We start from the raw sequence: 23,423 nt of genomic DNA on the forward strand, positions 1-23,423 counted from the left end.
AAAAGGAAAAGTGAGAAAAACAGCACAAACATTAGTTAAAGCCTGAATTTAATCCCATGTCCTACAGGAATAATTTCATTACAATGAAAGCAGACAGACAGTATCTGTAGGGTTTTTTGCTTTGTTTTTGTTTAAGCAGTGATAATTATATAGCTAATTAACATAGCCTATAGCTCTCCCAAAGATCATAACGTTTAATAATCCCTTTAATTAAATGATTATTAGGAAATGCAGGGGTGGTTCTTACGAATTACCTGATTTACCATCACTGAAGACAGATTCTTTTAAAAATGGCTACAAATGCCTTGTTCACAAAAGACTTTATTATCTAATGATGCATACTGAAAACATACAGAAACCTGCATGGTCCACTTTACATGCAGCAGAACAATCTTCACTTTACAATAAGTAAGTGTCAACTGTTTTATGCAAGAGACAACACTTTAAAGTCACATTTCTTAAAGAAAAGCTTCATTTACAAAAGAAATAAAAGGTAAAGAAGCAATTACCGCTTTTAAAAAGCAGCTGCTTTGTTCAAGAGTGGAAGGTTTATGCCTGTATTGAAAGACAACATGATCACAAATAATGAAAACAATGAACAAATGAAACACTTTTAGCATAAAGCAGTACACTTTCAAAATGACATACAAATAGTTAAAAATTTCATTATGTTGTCTATCTATCCTTTAGATATAAGGTCTTTCGAATGAGATCCCAACATACGTAATTACTAAATGAAAACTCTTCTGTAAGTATTGGTTCTATGTCATAGTGAACTGTATTTAACAAAATGTATACAAAGTCTATAGCAAGTTGATTAAAAAAATTAAAGTAATAAGAAACAGTACACTGAAGGCGCTCTATCCATCAAGTGCGCACTCTCAAAGTTTTAAATGTGATGAACAGAACAGAAGTTGTAACTATGCCACGGTTGCAATGCCAGAAAATAAAACAAGATCATTTATCAAACATGCAGGGAATTCTGCCACAATGCTATTGTCTCTCATTTGTCAGTTGTTCCAGAAAAATAACAGCTTAAACACCGGTGATGTTGATGGGTTAGCTTACCTTCAGTGTACTGAAAGTTGTACACAACCTGCTTTAAAAGAGGAGACCATCCCTGCGGGCAGGCTCAAGAAGGAACAGACCCCCTTCGGCACTGACTACACCAAGGGCATGCTGCTGTGGCCTGCACACACACACCTAGGAAAATGTGAATATAAACAGCATTTATGCTGGCCATTTTTTAAAGACAAAAATGAAGCCAAGTCTGCTAAAAACAAATCAACCACCCAGTATTACTGCTCTTTTTTTTTTTCCTTTTTTTTTTTTTTATAACAGATGCTTTTTTCTTTTTATAATATATACGAACTGCAACCATATACATTAGCATTGTACTTCTGTGCAGTCTTGGCAATTAAAACAGTTCTACAGTGAAAATTTTCACATAAGACACAAAACAGAATTACTCTAACATTTCTAAAAGAAATATCAGCCTTGATGTTAATTCAAATGTATCATTTCTTCCTCAACTTTGCAGGGGAAATATTTATGTTTATATACATTAATAACTGCTGTGAAATTTCTTCAGTCTTTGTATCTTAATTACTCAAACCCTTTGAACTTCTTCATCTGGTTTAAATTTTCTCCTGGATGAAGGCGTGCTGCAGAGCCTGGTTGATGCTAATCCGTTTAGCTGGGTCTAACATTAGAATCTGGTCCAACAAGTCCTTTAGCTGGTGTACTTTTTTACGCTGGTCTTCAGGGAGTCGTTGGCACCCAATCAAGTCTGCTAACAGGTCCTTGGTTGGATTAATGGTGCTCATAACAGTAACCTTCTCCTACAAATACAAAAATGGCAACCTTGTAGAACAGAAGGCACAAAACCCCTATCCCTTTCAGAGAGCTTCAGCAGCAACTTTTCTGCAGGGTTCTCTTGTATCTGATCAGCAATGCCCTTTGTCATCACGTGGCCTCACAAATCCTCATGCAGACAAAGGAAAAGAGTGGAAACAACGCTGTCAGGGGTATGCCCAGGCTGCATCTTTCACCAACAGCAGGTGCATACATGAACTTAACATCCCAGTTAACTGAGAACATCAAAATTCCATGTGGAAAGTTCCTGTATCTGACCACCAGATCTGTGATTCTTGATAAATATACTATGTTAAAATGGTGCAGAAAGTAATAGTGACCTCCTACAATATAACCACATCATACTGAAGTTGGACATCCTTCTCTAAAATGAAGTAATTTAAGGATAGATTATGTGGAGATAACCTGTATACCTACCAAGATTAAACTTAAGATTTCTCTTAAACACATTCCTATATTACAAGAAAAATATCTGTTGCCAGTTTGTAACTATGTAACCTGTCCATACTGCTGCAAAAGGACATTCTAATAGCTTATAAAAACTTATTTTTAATTAAGATATCAAGATATGTTTGAAAGACATAGTAGGAAAGCTTGGAAAAAAGTAATAGGCTAGTTGACACATTGAGGACTTACCCTTTCGGTCACTTTATCTACTTCTATATACATAAAGTTGAGATTTTGATCAAAGTGCTGATCTTTGAACACACCTTTTCGAATCATCTGGAAAATGAGGGAGAGGCAAGAGTTTCAGGCAAGTCTCTGTGTCTTACAAATTCCACAATTAGCATCAATGTCTACTAACTTATTGCAACATGAATAATTTAATACTGATGAAAAAATATCAAAAGGACAGAAAGAAATGTCTAGACTGAGTAAAAAATACAGTTCAAGCCAGTTGAAAAAGGACACAGTATCTTCCATTGACTTACGTATTTTTTTTCAGGTCAGTGCTTAGAAGGTTTCTGCTTTCACTTTACACTTAGTCTATGAAAAAGAAGCTGTATACTTTCACTTCATAAGATTTTAAATCAATATAAATTATACAGTCAGAGCGATGTCTGATATTTACTTGCTGTTAAGAGAAGATGTATATTATAAGAAACAGAATTCAGGGAGAAAAAAGAAAGTATGTTCTACTGTTCATTATAGTAGTTTCAGATATTAATTACAAATCATATACTTATTTTTCTTACCTTGTTTGGCATCTTTCCTTTGAGATCCATAGCTAGTTTCAACATATGGTTATTGGTTTTGCCAGGAAAGAGTATTTTTCCTGTATAAAGTTCATATAATGTGCAGCCTACAGACCACATATCTATACCATAGTCATAGATTTTTCCTATAACTGAAACAGAGCAATTCCAGTTAATTCCACAAAGGCAGCCTTAAACGATATAGTATCACAAAACCAGACAGATGAAAAAATGCTTATTTGTAAACTCTTTTGGTGCTCCTCCTCTTAGGAATAAGAATTCACCATAAAAGAAGGATGCAAACCTTTTAACTTTTACAGTATTCCTATTTTAGAAAGGGAGGTTTTTACCTAACAGCCAAACTAATCAGTATGAATTAAGTTAGTAAAAACAAAGAAATCAGAACAATACCTCTAAATTAAAACATAACTATAACCAATCAGAATGACTTCTCCCTGTCCTCACTGAGCTGACCACCAACATACATGAAGAGTCACCCAAGCACGCTTTCAAAGTCTGAATTTTTGACTGCCATATTTCCAGAGTGATGTTTTGCTAAGACCAAGCACAGAGTAAATTCAAGTCAAATTCTCATTTGCTAGTACCGGTATCCTGCTAGTACTATATGGTACTATAGTACCGTATCCTACTACTGCTTATGTGACATGTAGCCATTCCAAACGTACTTACTGATTTCTGGAGCTCGATAAAATCTACTAACTAGATACGGTGTGATGTCATTATCTGCAACATGCGAAGCTGATCCAAAATCGCAAAGCTTTAATATTGTTTTAGACTCATTCACCTGAAAGTTAAGCATAAATATCTGTTAGCACTATTTGTAGACAGAATTGTCAACAGCACTGTGAAAGTGACGATACATTTAAGTCAGAGATAAGAAAAACATTCAGCCTTTAAATTGGAAGTTCTTCCCATATTTCAATCCTTCCTCTCTGTATTCTAAGGAAATTCTAAAACTTTCTTAAATTTAAAGTGACACTTAATGCCTTCAGATCCTACAAAATACAAAAAAAAGGTCAGTTTCCCATACTTTTCCCTTACCAAAATATCCTTGGTGGACCTCGGTTTCATTCCAGATACTGTAACTGTACCAGTTTAGACTTCCAACTCTAGTATCCAGACTACCACTCATAAAACAGCATATTATTCACATTATCTCATGCATACATAGTAAATTTTACTGTTGTGATGGCAAGAAGAGAACATTTTAAGTAAAATAAAAAACTGAGTTTGTCACAGGGATGACCACCAAGAAAACAGAAGGAAACACGTTTGATTCCTCTGATGTAGCTCTCATGCCCTGCTAACCAGGATGTTTAATGGAAACAGAAAAGACACATTAAGGGCTTTTCCCCATTATCTCATTCACGTAAACAAAATCTTCACCCAGACTCAAACAACCTACTTCCATTTGGCAGAAAAGAAGAACATTTTTCAACTACTGACGGAAAAAGTCCCAAGATTTCTCCTAAGAAAGGATACTGTCTTTCTTTGGAAGATCTGCTTTATAGAAAGATACAAGTAGATGCAGGTTTGTTTGAAGAAGACTGTACTAAAGAAAAGATTTTATTTAGATGCTGTATTATATTTATTTCTTACTTACTATTTACACCACGGCAGCATTTTATATCAAAACGTGAACCCTTTTCAGTTAAAGTAAATTTTGACTTCACATAAATTAACAGAATGGTATTTATTTCAAATACTTAATTTTACACTGCAGACTGTGCAAAACAAGTTTTGATTATTTCTTACTTACCAAAATATTATCTGGTTTAATATCTGCATGTAGGATATTGCATCTTTTAAGAAGCTTTAAAGCCAGGAATAACTGCTGGCTGTAGGAACGCACAGCTTTAATATGGAGTCCAACATCTTTCCCATACTTCTTCAACACCTCTCGTAAATTCATACTATTAAAAGAAAGAAAGTGAAAGAGAGAAAGAATAGAAAAGAGCTTAACAAAGAAAAATATAGTGGCCTCCTAAACTGCAAGACAAACTTGAACAATCCATTTAGCTTTAGACATTTTTGGAGAAATGCAGCATTCAACTTAACATACATACTGCTCTGTTATCTACAGCAATGAAACAAAAATGCTCATCTATCCTATAGTGTATAATTACTTACTGGACTGGACTTACTTAGTTCAGAACACATTTTTAATCAAGATTAATTTGAGAGGATTTATTTGCACACAAACAGCATTCCTTAACAACTGTAAAGCCTTTGTACTCATTTTCTTCAGAAATCAATAAAAAAGGAAGTACGCAAAAGATACAAGTTGAGGCGGCAATTTTTTGGCGACTTAAACAGCAGATAAAAAGACCACAATTCCAGGACAAGAACATCATTGGATATAAATAATGTGCAAGTGTGTTATAAAGAGATAGTGCAGCAAAAGAAAATAATTTGTTGTGTGGCTTATTAGTGAAAATATAACAGTAATTTCATAATATTTGCACTGCTTCAACATATAACTTATCTTCACCTCAAATACAGCAAAAATTAAAATAGGACATACACAGAAAACTTAGGCTACAACTGATGTCTCTAAGCAGGAATGGGAACTAAGGCAATTAATATATCCAGATCTATCATAATACAGTGTCTACAATTAACCTGTCAAAAGAGCTTAATTATTTAAAGAAAAAGTGAGCGTGCAAAGAAAACACTGCAACAATTTTCTTCCTTAGACTGTTGTTATATATGTACTCTTCACAGAATATAGAGCATTTGCTGAACCTCCCTGGGAATGCATTCTTACTCCAAGAATTCTAAAATAAAGAATTATGAAAACTAATAAAAATATTGTGACACACACACACAAAAAATCCATTAAGAGCAGCACTGGTGAGATAAACCATTTTTAATAATAAATTATTTTCTTTCAAATATTGTCCAGGCAGAAAGTTCACAACGATGCTTTAAATAAATTAGAAATAGTTCAGTAGCCTGTGGATTTGTGCCTCCAGACATTTTTTTTATTTTAAAGTTCCTTGCATTCTTGAATCTTGGCAATAGAACAAAGTATCAAAACAAAAGCCAAAAACAGAAATGTGAAGAACACTCAATAGTATTTTACTTTTTAAAGAGAACCCCAAACATTTGTCATCTTACCTGAGTGGCTCAAATACCAGACAGAGATGTTGTTTGTGGTAGAAATGCCTGAACAACCGTAGACAATGAAACTTGTCATCAGGATCTGCATCATTGAGCTTCTTCAAAAATTCCAGTTCTTTTAGGCCAGTTTTTTGCCTGAAAACAAAAAAATATGATTATAAAACGAGTGAAATTCTAATACTTTTTTAAAATCTAGACATTCACTTGAGCAGTTATAATTATCTGGAAATGAGAAGTGTCTTGTCATTACTTAAGGTACCACGGCTTTAAAAAAAAAAAAAAAAAAAAAAATCACAACAGTGGTTTGCTGTCAGTGTCTACACATGGGATAAGTTTATTTAATTCTTTGATCTTCAATGTGCATTTGTAACCTACTTATCCTTTCCTCCTCCCTCCAGGCTGCATGTAAAGTTACAACTAGATTTCCTCCTGTAATATAACACTTTAGTTTCAAACAGCATTCACTTGAGAAATTTACTTTTTTTTTTTTTAAGAAAAGTACTTAACCATGTACATTATTAAAAAGAGTTTTAAACTAAACCGACTACAGGGTCAAGTATGCACCCAAATGGATTATCTATACAACATACCAAACTGAAATAGCTTATCACCCCCTCTTTTTTTTTTTTTAAACTTTTCTAGATACCTATTCATATAACTCAAAATAACCCAGTTACACACACAGCAAGACAACTTTTAAAGCTTCCAACATAAAATGCACAGAAAAGATTTTAATTTAAGTTGTCTTTAATGGAAGAGGACATAATACATGACTGTAGAAATACTGCAACAGATACTGAAAATGAGTATTATAGACAAGTCCTCACATAATGTAGTTTAATAGATCATACTTGTTGATGGTCACTCATTCTGAAAGACCTCAAATTTTTTTTTATTTCAACAGGGAGAGTCCCATCCCCTTTTATATATCTTATAGACATGCAAACATATAGAGAATATACAAAAATAATTCATGTATGGAGGTCTTTTTGTAAGTCACAGATGATCGGTTAGGATCCAACCCATAGCCTGCCCAATCGATTTGGTCCATCAAAACAAGATTTTTACATCTCAAAAATCTGATGGCTGGGCAGGACTCATAATTAACTGTAACCTTGTTTCTTGCTACCACTGTTCCCTGCAGTTTTGAAAATAAGAAAGTGCCTGATGAAAATGCAAGTACCCTTCTCCTGTGATAGCTGAAAAGAAGCGTGGATACATAGTCCTCAAGCGCTTCCCATTATCTGGCTCTTATTAGCAGAAAAGGCAGGAATCACAGCTGTAATCTGTTACTTCACTTGAAACAAAGGGAGATTCAAATCACATCATGAAAAACTTCCAACTGTTACATATGCTCTATTATTATTAAACAAAAACATTACTTACATAAGTTCATTGTTCCTGATGATTTTAACCGCTACTTCCTGGTTTGCTCTTGCCATGTCCCTGGCTCGCACTACGTTACTGAAGACTCCCTGACCAGTGTAACCATAGACATTGTAACGTTTATCTAGAACTTCACCTATATTAACACCTGAAGGATAAAATCAAGCAATTTAAAGTTATGAGTGACATATATAATGAAACTTTTTATGAAAAATAAACCATTCTGTATAATTCAGAAAAGCAAGATAAATGGTCTAATCACTTAATTTCATAGTGTACAATGTTTTATACCACCTAGCTTTGTGGATATTATGGGGAACAAACTGTGACTCTGCAAGTCTGGAGTCTTTCTGTAACTGAGGTTAAAACCTGTGTGCTCATTTCATCCATTACATTACACTCAAGTGAGCGCACTGTGGTACATTTACATTAGAGTAACATTTCAGTACTTTCACACGAGGATCTTTTCCATTCAGCACCCTCATTCTAGCTGTTCTTGCGAATCAACAAATACAACTTACGGTAATAGCCTTCTGCATCAGTCCAGTTATCCCTGAGATTGGGGTTTTCTTTGAAGTCTTTTCCAAAACCAGCAGCCCTTAGACGAGCACTCTGAAATAAAAAGCAACAGCTTTGCTTGTGTGGTCTATGTTTTTCCTTGATGTTTACTTACCAAAACCCCTTTTTTCCTACTGATACACTGTTCCTCTCCGCAATACAAACACATTTATTTTGTAGACAAGAGAAACTATTGACTCAAAATGCTATTTACCCACCACTATCTAAAGACTGATGCGAGGAAAGACAATGAGATCAAGCAATAGAACTATTATTAAACATAAATGGGCAAAGTTTCAATTAATACCCACAAGGAACTTTTGTATAAGTTATGTTAGAATGCACAGAATGCAGAGGAAAAAGTCTGAACAAGACTTTTTACTTACAATATGTTGTATTAAAAAAGTTTAGCGATTTGTGAGGAAAATATAACTGTTTAAGCCTTGAATTTCTGTTCATTCAATGCCACTTCACAGATTTCATACTATTATACTTAAAATCACAAAATTACAATTGCTGTTGACATCTCTTAACAGATTTGGTAATATAATGTCACAAATTCAAATCTATGAGTAGTAAGGAATATCTTCAATTGAACAACAGTTACTGGAAGGGGGAACAGCTCACTTACAAGCCATGTAAATCCCCACCTGTAACTTTCAAATTTTTATAAACAGACTCCCCCCCAGTATCCTTCAAGTATTTATCTTTTTCCAGGTCAAAAGGGTCTTGATTTCTTTTTTAAATTTTATTATTACTACCAGTGTTACTAAAGTGACACCACAGCAGCCTTTTGTCACCAATGCTTCTGTCATAACTAATAGATTGTATTTCTCATAAATCAAAATTAACTAGAGAATTTCTAAGTTAAGAAGAAAGTTGTTGTCTTGACTTATTTCTCAGTGTTGTGCATCAGCAATGAGGTAGATTTACAGAGAATGGCAAGTAAAGTCTCAAAACTAGTCACTGGACTGCAATATTTGCAGGCCACTTCAGCACATTTAGAGAAAAGCTGCTGGAATAGTGCAAAAGTAAAAACAGGAAATGTATCTCTTGTCCAAAAAAACCCCCAAACCACCCACCAAACAAACCACCATATTACTCCAACACAGCATCATTAGCAAATTAAAATATCTTGCACAGACGCTTTTTAATTATGCATACACAAACTGCTGAAAAAAGCACTTATTTAGAACAGTGCAGCATGGTAACATTAACATAAAGCTTAACTTACAAACAGGTTTGTTACCGCGTGCCATTATAGGTCCTATTCAAACAGGAGGTGAATTCCCCAATTGCTTTACTCTGGTAAAACTACCACTAGTTTCAGCAGGCTTTCTTTCACTGAAATACTAATTAAGAACTACTTTGTCTGCCTTGGCTGATCAAAAGATTCAGAACATACCATCCACTCAGTTACACATGCTTTTACAAATCAAAGTTCCCACAAACCTCAAGTGACAGTTAACAAAAATCAAGCAAAAAAATCATACATTTCATCTCCAAGAATTACCTACATCAAAGTATGCAGCAAACATATCATCTGATTCTGTGAACATATCAGGAGCTAGCAGTTTCTTCTGAGCTGAACCTTAAAATGAAATTTAGATTACTCAACATGAAAAAGACAACAAACTAACTCTGTTACCAATATAATTCATGACTTGGTATCTTTACAATATAATCTAAGATCAGTATGTTGGCAAACAGGTAGCTCTACTAATGTTTCTAGCAAATACATTTTACATTCTAGAAATACAAAACTCATGTTGGTTAAGTTCTTCAAAGCACTCAAAAATTTATACCTCCTTGAAAAATTAAGTATAATAGGTTTCAAATAATTCACACAGCAGAAAGAAAAAAGTACACACTTCTGTGATCCCTACAGACAATGACTCACTCTTTATATATGTATAAAAAGAAATACAAAATGACTGTATATATAAAAAATAGACATATTTTCAATACACAAGTTCAGGCTTTTCTGCTAATCACAAGGTATTTTACTAAAAACCAAAGCTGTAAAGCCCAGTTGCTGTTTCTTTTGAAAATGTTTTCTTCAACCCTGTCAAAAAGGACCTTGGGTGTAACTTTTAGTCAAAGATAATGTTAACTATTATGTTTAAAAGAAACATTTTTAATGTGGGCAAGATTATCCCCTTCTCACCTTTTAATTATCTTTAAAGTCCCAAAGACATTTTACTTGGTTGATAAAAGCAAAGAAATATAAATTAAGTACACGTTAGTGAAAGCAAGTAAACTTCAAACTACTTCATAATACACATTATGGTAGCATCCCTTCATGACCACAGTAAATCACAAACACTCCCTTTAGGGTATGAAGCAATGGAAAAAAATTAACAGTTAATCGCAGATGCTTCAGGTCTCATGATGCACATAGCCAACCACTTCCATACAAAATAACTAGACTAAAATCTTCTGGCAGCATCAAAAACTCCCATCCATCATGCCGACACGGCTGTTTCAAGGTACAGACCTGACACTATGGTGAGACAGGTTACACTGTTGTTTCAACATATAGACCCTTCCAGCAACTTCCTCAAATTTTCTTTTTAGTTCCAGTTACTCACACTTGCACTGGGCTACCACAAGTTATTAAACTAGATCCTTGCAAATTACTATCCTGGCCCTATATGAGGTCAGGATATAAATAAAAAATGGATCTTACAAAGAAAAGATGATTCATTGCTTCCATCTGTTGTTATAGCCACCTCCAACTCAGAATCTTACCAATATATGAAAATACCCAGATTTGAGTGTAACTGATCTGTTTTTAAAAACAGACCTTTTTCATACCTTAAAAATGTCTATGTAGTTAATGGGTATCTTTTCATATACTTTAGTGGACAAAATTAGAAAGCAGTATGTGCCTCAACAAAAAAGGAAAAAGATATTGTCTGTTCAACATAAGAAGACTAGGTCTAAACTTGTGGTATGCAAATAAAGGAAAAGTGCATAAGAGAGTTCTTTCCACCTACATCGCAGGAGAACAATCTGAAAACATACGGCTCAAGGGAACACCAGAACAAACTACAGAGCAGTACACTAGTCCCGAAGAGATGCAGTTTTATTACTTCAAAGAGAAGCATCCACTAGAAGATAGCATATTTAGCCCCCAAGGATACATCTAGCACATGACATGAAAAACAAGCTAACTGCCCAACTATTTCCTGAGGGTTTGGGCAGGTCTCACAGCCCTTGTTAAAACGGTGTGCTGTTGCAATTACACTGTAAAGAGAAACTGAAGTAGTTAAAACTACTTCAAGTATGACCACTCAGCAACTAGGCACTCCTTTGACTACTTGGAAAATGTACAGTAATCCACTTTCGAAAGACAAAAAAAAAGGCAAAAAAAAAAAAAAGCAGATTTTCAATATTACAGGGTGCACTGGGACATGGTCTATGTTCCTTTTGCTGCAGCAGGCACAAGGCAGGTTTTATATCAGTATGTGTTTCATTTCAATATTGCTGTACAACAGATTATGTGCAGGGAGGAAGAGGAGGAAATAGCCATTTCTTCAGCAAGAAGTTATGCCACCAAAATAGACTTACTAGCAATGGCTCTCAAAAGCCTTAATCATTCTAAATGACTACAGACCCACCTATGTTCTTCTGACCCAGTGGCTTTGACAAAGAAATGGACAAAAGGCGCATGGTTTCCAACCTACCCCAAAATAAAGACTAGGACTATATTAAACTTCTAAGAAAACAACATGCATAAGTGAAAAGAAAAATTTGGAAGTTAAAAAGGGTGATTCTTAACTATAGACATTGTTATTTGCTCTTCCAAATGTATAGCATGAATTGTGTTAAGAGTTACTAGAAATATAGAGAGCATGTTCCATTCATATCATCCTGCTTAACGAGCAAGCTTTATTTTAATGTTATGTTTTAAGTAGCATAATATTCATGGAAACATTCTCAAATTCTGTCCAAAAAGTCAATCTATTTCCAAGTCTGGAAGTATACAAGGAAACTAAGGAAAATGCCTGAGCTTTCATAAATTGCATTATAAAGCGAGATTTCAGATTCTTACCGTTGTTCTGTTCAACTGTCATGAGGTTGTGCTTGGCTTTTACTGATGCCTCAAATGTGTCCACATTTTCCCGTTCGTACTCCTTAACATCAGCAGCTACTCTTTCTAGGATGTCATCTGGCGAATTTGAGCGACTACGCGTACTACTTTGAGGACTGCTTGGTTCAGATGGTACAGATATATTACTGTCTTCTGTCTGGCCTTTGTATTTCTAAAAAGAAATTTAATTATTAATCTTACCATCACAGCTTATCACAATTTAAACATTTTTATACTCACCCTTTCAAACCTTAACCTTTGCTTTTGTAATCACCTACATCTCTAAAGGCAACAGATTATTTGCAGAATGGGATATAGCTTTTGAAAACTCATTTTGCCACAACGCACCACAGCCCAGACCATAAAAATAAGACTGAAAAATTCATGTGTGTCCTTTAGGCTTTTCCATTTCTGTAAAAAACAATTTTTATTGAAGATTAACTATGTTGTTGTGCGTGACAAAATGTCAATAGCGATAGACTTATTACTAAACCATTCTGGCACACAAGTCTTGAAATCAAGTCTTTAAGGAAAAATTAATGATTTTATATCTTAACATCTTAGAATCTTTCACATTTTTATTAGTGTTACGGTACAGAAAAGTAGTTTTTAGATTCAAGTTTTTTATTTGAATTGGAAACCCTCTTTATTTATTCATTCTTGTTGAAAAATTTCAGATGCATTAAAAAAGTTCAAGACAACACCTTTACAAATTGTTTTTTTTTAACTTAAGTTGTGTGAAGTTATAAAAATGTCACTTCCTCTCCCAAAAGTTAAAAACCAAAATGAATAAATGCTGATACCACTCAGTTATCAAGGTCAAACTATTCAATAATACAAGCAGAGGTTTCCTATTTAGGGAATGAAGCTCTGGAATTTGCTTCCTGTATGGACCAGCAACTGGCCTTTAAAAATAATTGACTTTAAATCATTTTGCTCAGTCATAGTTCTGAAGGATTTTACAAAGGGCTTTGCACAAAAGTCAAATGATGAACGGCATTTTTAGTGCTGTTTAAAATAAGCAGCACATTATAACTGGTGTTTTTACAACTAAATATTAAGCAAATATGCTGCAGTATTTTGCTTATTATGTTCTAACTGTGTGCCAAATCCCAACTTTAAAAAAGATAACTGACGGTAGAATTACATACCCTTTGGCTACAGCTCCCTTTCAGGGGTCTCAATCACATATTACCTGTCACTACTGTTACCTTCTTACCAGGAGTAAGAAGTTCATGGGAACTCATATGTGTAACTGAATACATTATCTATGTTCATGAAGGGGGAACCCATCTCAGTGGCTTTATGAAGTTTTGGAAAAAGACAAGGAGAACTTCTACTTGAAACAAACTGATCAGTTAGGTTAATTGATATGTAACTTAATGCTATATTGACATTATGATATAAATGAAACAGCTACAAAGAAAACCTACAGATTAAGATAACTGAAGAACATTTTTAACATGTCATAGGGCTGTCAGAATGTTTAAATGTAGCACAAAAATGACTCGCAGAAGAGTTGCTTCAGTCTTAAAAGCAATGCTCTTGCGATAGAAGCGTAAAGTTTAACTGAGACCAACATTTACAATAAATTAACTGGCAAAAAATATAATAATAGCAATTACTATCATAATGCAGTAATAGGCTAAGAGCCCTCCTTTATCACCTTTATCACAACATTTTACACTAAAACCAGAAAGTTAGTTTCTGTAACCCACATGATAATATAACCATGTACCTGAACAATTGCTTGCCGCTGTAATCTTCTTTGCCTTATCTCTGCTTCTTCATCCTCTTCTTCCAAATCAAAGTCTTCAAGACTATAAAAATACAATTATTTTTTATATAACATCATAAACATGAGATTATCTACTGAATTTTACCAAATGCAGTTCTTTGGCGCAGAAAGAACACAAGATATTAAATAGCTGTTCAACTGACTCGGAAAGCAAAGTTGTATTAAATCCCAGTGTGTATATTTACATCTCCTTACAGAGAAAATTTATCTTTTGGTATCTCATCGAGACTTTGCATATCTCATTTTTAACTGCAAACAATTAAGAGTAACTTTTTAAAAAGAGAAAAACAACAAAAAAATCCTTGTTCATTTTCCTTCCAGCATCATAATTCTTCAATAATTTGATTAAGAATGCATACTTTTGTGCAGTTGGATTAAGTAGATATTTAGCAAATATAAAAACAATTTGCAGATAGCAATTAATCCATTCAGCTATTACAGTTTTTCCTCAAGAGCCCAAATATTTTCACAAGATACCTATCAAGTTGAATTTAGAAAACTAACAACATATCATTCCCTCAGGTCTGCCCACTAGCCAACAGGTCTTGATATTTCTTGCATACTCCAAAGTTTTTCAGATCATTCCAACAGTAATTTGACAAGATCACAAGTACTAAAACATGATTAAGGTTTTAGGTGACAACCCAAAAACTACACCATGAAGGTAAACGTCCATTCACTCTCAGTATCAGTGGATCTGCCTTTTTAGATAATCAGCACAAGTTAGAAATTAATTCTTACTTTTCATCTGATGAAGACTCCTGTTCAGCTTTCATACCCTCAGAGAGACTACCTTTAAATTTGTCTTCTTTAACTTTGCTTCTGCTCCTACGTCTATGGCCACCACGTGACCTGGACCTCCTTCGAAGGCGAGATCTACTTCTTCGGCCTCTATCCCTGGTAACAGTAAGAGGGGTTTGGGAGGGGTTGGTTTGGTTTGGATTTTTGAAAAAAAGGAGGAAAACCTATTCATAAAACATAAAGGTACATATGACTACAAGTAATAAAACAAATTAATTCATGGAGGACAAAATGAATTCAACTATGCTAGCACATATCAAAGTGGACCAAAAAAATGCATCATCTTTTTACAGATAAGATAGCAATCTTTATTCTATTAGTAATATTTTACAAAATATAATAAAAAATGCAGTGTGTCTTTACCTCCTCCGAGGAGACCTACTCCGCCTTCTTGGAGATCGGCTACGTCGAAGGGGTGAACGAGACCTCCTTCTAATGGGGGACCGAGACCTTCTTCTGGATGGGGACCATCTACTGGGTGGGCTAACATCTTTTGATCTTTCACGTCTAGACAAAATATCATCTCTGGTCCGTGTTCTTAAAACAGAAGAAGAGAATGGTTGTAAAATCAGGAGCAAACGAAAACCAAAAATCACACTTCCCTCTAAAAGCTCACTTTAAAATCTTACTGCAGGTGAGGGACCACCAGATGGGCTTCTGAAGGAGGGATGGATAAGTATGTTTGCAGAGCTGGCTGCCCTTCCTGTGTGTGTCTCCCCAACCCGGGAAATATGACCCCGTACATAGGTCTAGTTCAGGACAACTCTGGAAACAGAGCTTGTTAATTACTACCACAAAGCTAAGAGAGGTTTTAAAAAAAAACTTGTGTTTAGGTTTTACATAAGTAGTGGCCTGTTTTATGTTTATCAGAAACAGTATTTAAACCATAAATAAAACCCAAAAACTAATTCCTGAGAATTTTCTCAGCAACTTTACAACAGAGTACTGAAATTTAGGACCATGCTACTCCACAGCAATGATTTTAATGTCTGTTTCAATTTGGGCACTAGAACCGGATGGCTTCAACATTTCACACATTCTAATACAGCAGCTGAAGACTAAAATTCTTAATTAACATATAAACTACCCCTTCGCAAATTAAAAAATAAATCAAGTTTGACACTATATGCTATTCAAAATTTGCTCATTCTTGTCTATACAGATTCACAATTATTCAAGAAAAAAAATCCTCGATGGGACAACTACATTAAAAAGCTTAATTGTATTCCATGACAGCAAGACTTCAATCAAAAATTGGAAAGGATGCAAGTTAAAAATATTTAACAACTATTCTAATAAGTCTGCAACAGAAATTCTTGAAAAATATTTCCACACCATTGTTCAAAGAAAATGTTGCTACTTGAAATTGTCTGGCAGCCTGAGTAATTACAGGTAGTTAAAACTCCAACATAGTTGGAGTTCGTTCAGGATGTCCCGCAAAGAAAGATTATTTCTGCTGATTTATAAATACTTCCAGCAGAAGATATTTCTTAGTAGTCCCTCACTCACATGCTGCTCACCACAGTGTTACAGAAGTATGAATTTGATAGCAAAATTCTGGACACACGCATCACCTGAAAGAGTGTCTAGACAACTAATTCAAACTGGCTGTGATGCAAGCTGTCATGAGAAATGAAAACTGAAAGATGCAAAATGCTACAGCAGAAAAGTCAAATACCATCATAGGATCATAGAATAGTTTGGGTCGGAAGGGACCTTACAAGGTCATCTAGTCCCAACCCCTCTGCCGTGGGCAGTGACACCTTCCGCTAGACCAGGTTGCTCAAAGCCCCATCCAACCTGGCCTTGAACACTTCCAGGGATGGGGCATCCACAACCTCTCTGGGCAACGTGTTTCAGTGCCCCACCACCTTCGCAGTGAAGAATTTCTTCCTTACATCTAATCTAAATCTACCCTCTCCCAGTCTAAAACCATTACCACTTGTGCTACCACTACATGCACTTGTAAAAAGTCCCTCTCTGGCTTTCCTGTAAGCTCCCTTCCAGGTACTGGAAGACTGCTATAAGATTCCCAGAGCCTTCTATTCTTCAAGCTGAACAACCCCAACTCTCTCAGCCTGTCTTCAAAGGAGAGGGGATTGTCTTCGTGGCCCTCCTCTGAACTCACTCCAACAGGTCCATGTCCTTCTTATGTTGGGGGCCCCAGAACTGAACACAGTATTCCAGGTGGGGTTGTGCCGATATGTTCCTAATTCACCAGAAAGCAGTCAGATAAACTGCTAGCATTTACAATACTTGCTTAATCTGGGTAACACCACTGGGGCCATCCTCCAAAGTAGCTGCAGTATTGCTACGCAGTAGTACAGACAAATAAACTGATAATGTGCCTGTAGAAGATACCCTGTACTCGAAACCAGAGTAACCTTCAGTGATACAGGCAGAAAGACTTTCACATCTATCAGGTGCTTATTTACTGAGCTTGATCTTTGTGGTTCCAATACATGGTTTTAAATTCATACTTCTTTGTTCTTAATTCTTGGAGTGGGTGAGGCTAAATGCCATGATAAAAAGTTTTAAATTATTCATTATCCAAAAGGAATGCTGAACTCTTCTGCCTGTTTAACTTAATACCTTTAATGAACTAACTTCCAAAAACGTACACACTTCTATTGTTCTCTGCTTGGGAACTTACCATCCAGGCCACATCAGCTTCAGAGAAGGAGATGCTAGTAATTACTGTCTCATGGTTTATATTAAATTTCAAGGTAAGTGCTTTCATAGGCTAAATTGTCTTTTAAAAAAAAATGCCAAGACTAAAAATATTTCGGTCTTTCTCCTTTAACTGTATGCAAAATATGGTAATGATATACAGCAGACCAATAACGAAGCAACACTACCATACCTTAGCAAATGAATACAAAATATTTTTAAGAAAAAAAAAGACTGTGAGAAGGACATCTTGATATAAAAGATTTGCTTACATTCACATATGCTGACTCTAACATTAGAGGTTTTTTTGAGGGGGGGAAAGGGGTTAATTACCCACTTTTAGCCAACACTGATATATAAGAGCAGAGGGAACTCTCACTCCACAGAAACTCCTGAAAGCAACAGGACTATTAACTAAGAAACAAGATAGAAGCCAAATTCTGAATCCAACCGAGCAACAAAAAAGAGAACCTGAGCTACAAAACTTGCTCCCTGTAGTGGTGTGAGCAGCAAATAACTCGGCACTTTAACAACCAAAACTGAATTTGCATGTCTGACAGCTGGGGGAAGTATTTTTTAAAAAACTAAATACATACAAAGTAAGCTCATAATATAATGTACGATCTGATTATCTTTTTTAATAGCTACTGTCAGAATAAAACTGAGAGATAAACACCGAACTAGAAGATAGTTCATCCTGTAATGCATTTTTGCAATGGTTCATGACATCTTTAAGTTACCTGGGAGAAGACAGACGCCTCCTTTCTGATTCTCTTCTTTTCCTTTCTGCAGATCTACTCCTCACTCTTCTAACCGGAGACCGGGTTCGAGAGGGGGATTTACTCTGTTTAGATCTACGATCATTGAAGAGAGGGGATCTGCTTCTTCTTGACTTTTCACGTTGTTTAGGAGATAAGCTTCTTCCTTTTGGGCTACGGCCAGGTCGTCTAGGGGATCTGTTTTCTTTCCCTGAAGAAGCATCTTTAGAAGGAGATTTAATTGGCTTTTTTTCTTTGTCAGTCTCTGATCTCCTAGGTTTTCTATCTTTGGACCGTGATCTTCTATCTTTGGATTTGCTTCTTAGTTCTGTTGGAGATTTAGATTTTCTGCCACGATCTCTGTTTTTGTTTTCATTTACAACTGGAGACTTTCTGCGATCTCTTGATTTACTTTTATCATCAGCCTTATTTCTATCCTCTGGGGGAGATTTAGACTTTCTGTTTTTCTCCTGAGATCGCCTTTTAAGCATTGGAGACCTAGATTTCCTTGTCTGATCTTGAGACTTACTTCTCTTATAAGGGCTTTTGGATTTCCTCCTCTCTTTTGACTTGCTTCTAGTTGTCTTCTCTTTGATTCCGTCAACTCCTACCTTGCCTTTCTTTTTGTCAGATCTGTGCCTAGTCCTTTCTTTTGATTCACTCTTACTTCCTTTCTTGGAACTAGTTTTATTGTCCACAGGTTCTAATTTCCCCTTAGTGTTTGACTTAGCTGTAGGTCTCGTTCCATTTCGCACTTTTTCATTAATTTCCCCCTCTTCTTCAGATCCTGACTCATAACCTTGTAATATTAATCCCATCCCAGACTGGACTTTTCCTTCCATTAATTCATTTTCAAGTTCAGCTTTCAATAATGCTCTTTGTTTCTCCAAGTCTTCCAGAGGAGCTAAAAAATCAATTTTAGTTCTTTTAGCTGGTCCATCTTCTTTGTCAGAGGTATCAGCTACCTCTTTCCGTTTATGTTTCTTATGTTTGTGTCTGTGTTTATGTTTTTTGTCCTTATCTTCTTCTGAAGAATGTTTATGTTTCTTGTGTTTACTTCGGTGTTTGTGTTTCTTTTTTTTGTGTCGGCTGTGCTTGTTCTGAGGTTGGTCTGCTTCTGATACTTCCCCATTTTCTTCATTTACACTTTTCTCGGATGCATCAGCATCCTCAACCCTGCAAAAATTAAAACTAGAGATCAGTACTATTAACTCACTGCAGTCCGTAGTCTTGTGTTGACAGTCTTTTTTATGATAGAAACTAACTGGCATTTAATTACCTACCTTTGGGACAATTAAAAATGTACAACTAATGTAACTAAGTTATAACTGCAGATACACTTCATGAACAGACAGCTATGAGTTGAAAAAGAAATACTATGGGAGGAAGATACAGCAACTGCACTAACAAAACAAAACGTGTGGGTGAAATCAATGCTTACGCTTTTACGTTCAATATTGACAATATCTGTTGACAGTATTCAATAGTGCTGCATATTCATGCATCCTGTCAGTCCACCATCTCTCTTATTTGCTACTCCAATCCAAGCTATGACTTTTAAAAGTATTTTCAAATGGCAGAACACAGTTGTGCTCCAAAGATCAAAACTTATTTCAAGGGATGATGCTGACTACCTAATGAGACCACCTTGCCACATCTCACACAGTCGACCGATTCTCTGAACTGCAATTTCTTTCTGTAAGTGTACGCACCTGTTAGAAAAATCAAGAACTGTTCTTACCATGCATTTATAGTATTTCTGCAATACAAGGAACACTACTGAGGAACAGGACAAATTCAGAGAGTCTAATTTCAGAAAAGCTTTCTGAGACTATACAGCAGACTATCAGCTTCCCAAGAAAAAAGCAGTAATCTTTAGGCCTGTAAAATGGCATTGGCCGAAAAAGCAGAACATAAGTCTACAGGAAGTTATTAAAATAATAATAATGTACAGTGTTTCTTCTAAAAAACCATAATCATTTCAGTTAGCTAGTCACAGCAATAAGCAATTTAAACAGTGTACTTAATAACTTCAAAAATTATAATGTTATGCACTCACTTATATTACCTTACTTAGATGCTGAAACTGGCTTACCAATTGGTTTTTTAGCGTTTAGCAAATACCTCCTAATCTCTTTCAGAACATCAATTAAGTTACTGTCTGTGGTAAGAAAGATATTTGCCTTTTGAAATCTGTTGCCAAATATTATAGGTGCCAGAGTTCACCTTTCTACAAACTCACCCCATCTAAACTACAGTTTCAGAATTTACTAGCTAACGCTTTAATAATTTAAACATAGGTTTTTCTGTATCCCAAGCCTCATTCATTGAAAAGAAATTCCCTAAACATGATGGTCAGGAGTGGTGGGGGGATGTACACAGAAATGTAGAAATATCTTCTGAACTCTACTAGTTTCATATGAAGGTTGTTTCTGAAGAATATAATCAATGACCCAATAGAATAAATATATCAGAGGTATTCTAAGCCAGGCCTAAAGGGTGGCACTTCACTATAAATCAATTAGCATCTTCCTAATTAAGGACAGGATCTTCAAACAGCACACAGTTACTAATTCTCTCCTGCTTGAGTTAATGCAAAATCTAGTACTAGTAAATAGTCCAGACTTTTCTGCAACATACAATAAAATTATTTGCTAAAACCATTAACACTTTAGTGCTCTGAAATGAGAAAATTCCTAAGGGAACAGACTGTTTGGGTTAAAAATATGCTATATTCACAGACTTAAGTCAGAATGCTTTATGCTTTTTCTTTTAAATCTGTCCTGGTTTCAGCTGGTATGGTGTTATGTCTTGGATTCAGTATGAGAAGAATGTTGATAACACACTGATGTTTTCAGTTGTTGCTCAGTAGTGTTTAGACCAAGTCAAGGATTGTTCAGCTTCTCATGCCCAGCCAGCAAGAAGGCTGGAAGGGCAAAACAATTCGGGAGGGGACACAGCCAGGACAGCTGACCCAAAATGGCCAAAGGGGTATTCCATACCGTGTGGTGTCATGCCCAGTATATAAACTGGGCGGATTTGGCCTGGGGGGGGGGAATCACTGCTCAGGAACTAACTGGGCATTGGTCAGCGAGTGGTGAGCAATTGCACTGTGCATCAACTGTTTTGTATATTCCAATTCTTTTATTATTATTATTATTGTAATTTTATTATTGTTGTTATTACCATTATTATTTTCTTCCTTTCTGTCCTATTAAACTGTTCTTATCTCAACCCACGAGTTTTACCTTCCCCCCCTCCCCCAATTCTCTCCCCCATCCCACTGGGTGGGGGGGAAGTAAGTGAGCAGCTGCTTTGTGCTTAGTTGCTGGCTGGGGTTAAACCATGACAACATCCTTACCGCTACTTCTGCTTACTCAAAGCATATAGAAAGAAAGGTGTTTTTCTTAATTGCTTCTTCCTGACACTCCACATCATTAAGACAACAGAATATCAGAAAGAAAGAGGCCAAAATGCCTTAAAATTAGTTTGCTCTATGTTCCATTTGGCACAAAAGACATGAAAAGAAGGAAAAAGTATTAAGTGTAAAACTTTTTAACTTTTTCAACTTAGGTTTGCAATGCAGAGCAAGTACATCAGTGACGTAAGTTGGCTAAAGGGCAGAGAAATGTCACAAGGAGAATTTTAAGGGAACTATGCATCTTTCAAGATTTCTTTCAGTCAGATAGAGGATGCTGTATAAGTCCCTGATTAACGCATTAATGGTACTTCAATACATTACAAAAATGTTACAGGACAACAAAAATCACACCCATTTAAGTTGCTTCAGATAAGTCTTCCTTCTCTTAATAGCAGTAAATGACACTGAAATCTATAAGGAAGTTATTTTGTTATTGTTAGGTGTTTTAATGTTATGTAATAACCTCACCTTCCATTCTGTAAAAGCAAACTGGTAGCAGAGGTGCCAGATGAGATACCTCACCACAGCAGTATCTCAGGCCACAACAGACTGCTAACACAACTGCCAGCTTTCTTTGCTTTTGTACCTCAACTACAAAATTACTATTAACTTCATTAATATGCATTAAGTATTTCAGAGTTTCTTCATGTACAGGAATCTGCTTATTTCAAGTAATTCTGTGGATAAACTTTTACTTAATTTAAATGCTTCAGAGGTGTAATGACATGGATGAGAAACCTTTTAAGAAGATTTCAGAAGGTGACGAGGCAGATGAGTATCTACATGTTTAGGTGATAATGGCTTTAATTGGAGAGGAACTGTGCTGCGATCTTGTTATAGCCCCACTTTTTCTTACTTTTGAATTCAAGCAGAATGATAGGAAGTTCATGAAGATTTGCAAAGAGATTTCACCCATCTTTTCCTACATTCAGGCTTCCTATCATCAGGTTTTACCTTATTACGCTTAGTTATGTTTCTCTATGCAATACTAAACTCTCCTCTTCGTCCGCTCCTGCATTTTACGTGGTTCACATGTACATCCACTGCTTCTCCTCACCTGTTTTCTACTCCCACGATTAACAAGCAAAAAACCCAAGCCTCAAACTGCAACTTTTTAAGGCAGAAAAAATATAGAAAGCGGTTTATATGGCCAAAACATTTATATAGCAAAGAGGAGCAATAAAGTAAGCCTTAGGATGTCAACTCTGGGCAAAAGTTCCAGAAAAGAAAGCGTTCACGAGCTCGTGAGCGCCGGCAAACCCAAATCTCACGACGCTAAGCGGGGTGCCAGGAAAGCGCACCCCCGGAGCCCCGGTCCGGCGGGGAGGCGGCGGCGGCGGCTCGATCTTCGCTTCCCAACGGGAGCCGGGAGTTGCCAGTCATTTCGAGGGCTGGAAGGAGGGGCTGGCGGCAACAAATCGCTTTTTGCTTCCACCAGCGCAGGCACTTTTTATAACGCGAGAGCGCCCGGGACTCGGGGGGAGGTGGGCTCGCCGCAGGGCGGGCAGCGGCTCGGCGGCAGGGCAGCCCCGAGGCACCCGGTGGTCCGGCTCCCCCCTGCCCCGCTCGTCCGGGGCGGCCTCGCTCGGACGGAGAGCCGCGGGGATCCCGGGCAGCGCCGGACCGCCGTCGCCTCAGGGATGCCCGAGCTCTGGGCGCCACCGGGCACTCGCCCGGCCCGGGAGGGCAGCGCCCGCGCAAACACGCGGAGGACGAGGAT

At 36.4% G+C, this 23,423-nt stretch overlaps 1 protein-coding gene across 1 annotated transcript; it reads right to left on the reverse strand.

Moving 5' to 3' along the window:
* Window positions 1-301: 301 nt before the first annotated feature.
* Window positions 302-19,553, reverse strand: PRPF4B (pre-mRNA processing factor 4B). Its single transcript, XM_010573314.1, has 14 exons — window positions 18,265-19,553; window positions 15,218-15,391; window positions 14,795-14,950; window positions 13,994-14,075; window positions 12,217-12,427; window positions 9,677-9,750; window positions 8,123-8,213; window positions 7,602-7,749; window positions 6,213-6,350; window positions 4,852-5,005; window positions 3,762-3,876; window positions 3,072-3,223; window positions 2,512-2,598; window positions 302-1,841 (listed from the first exon to the last, which is right to left on the reverse strand). Exons 1-14 carry the CDS (start codon window positions 19,551-19,553, stop codon window positions 1,638-1,640), a joined length of 3,075 nt encoding a protein of 1,024 aa, XP_010571616.1. The 3' UTR covers window positions 302-1,637.
* Between the last annotated feature and the right edge of the window lie 3,870 nt (window positions 19,554-23,423).

The sequence above is a fragment of the Haliaeetus leucocephalus genome, unplaced genomic scaffold, assembly GCF_000737465.1.
Source record: "Haliaeetus leucocephalus isolate CR32 unplaced genomic scaffold, Haliaeetus_leucocephalus-4.0 Scaffold373, whole genome shotgun sequence".
NCBI lineage: Eukaryota > Metazoa > Chordata > Aves > Accipitriformes > Accipitridae > Haliaeetus > Haliaeetus leucocephalus.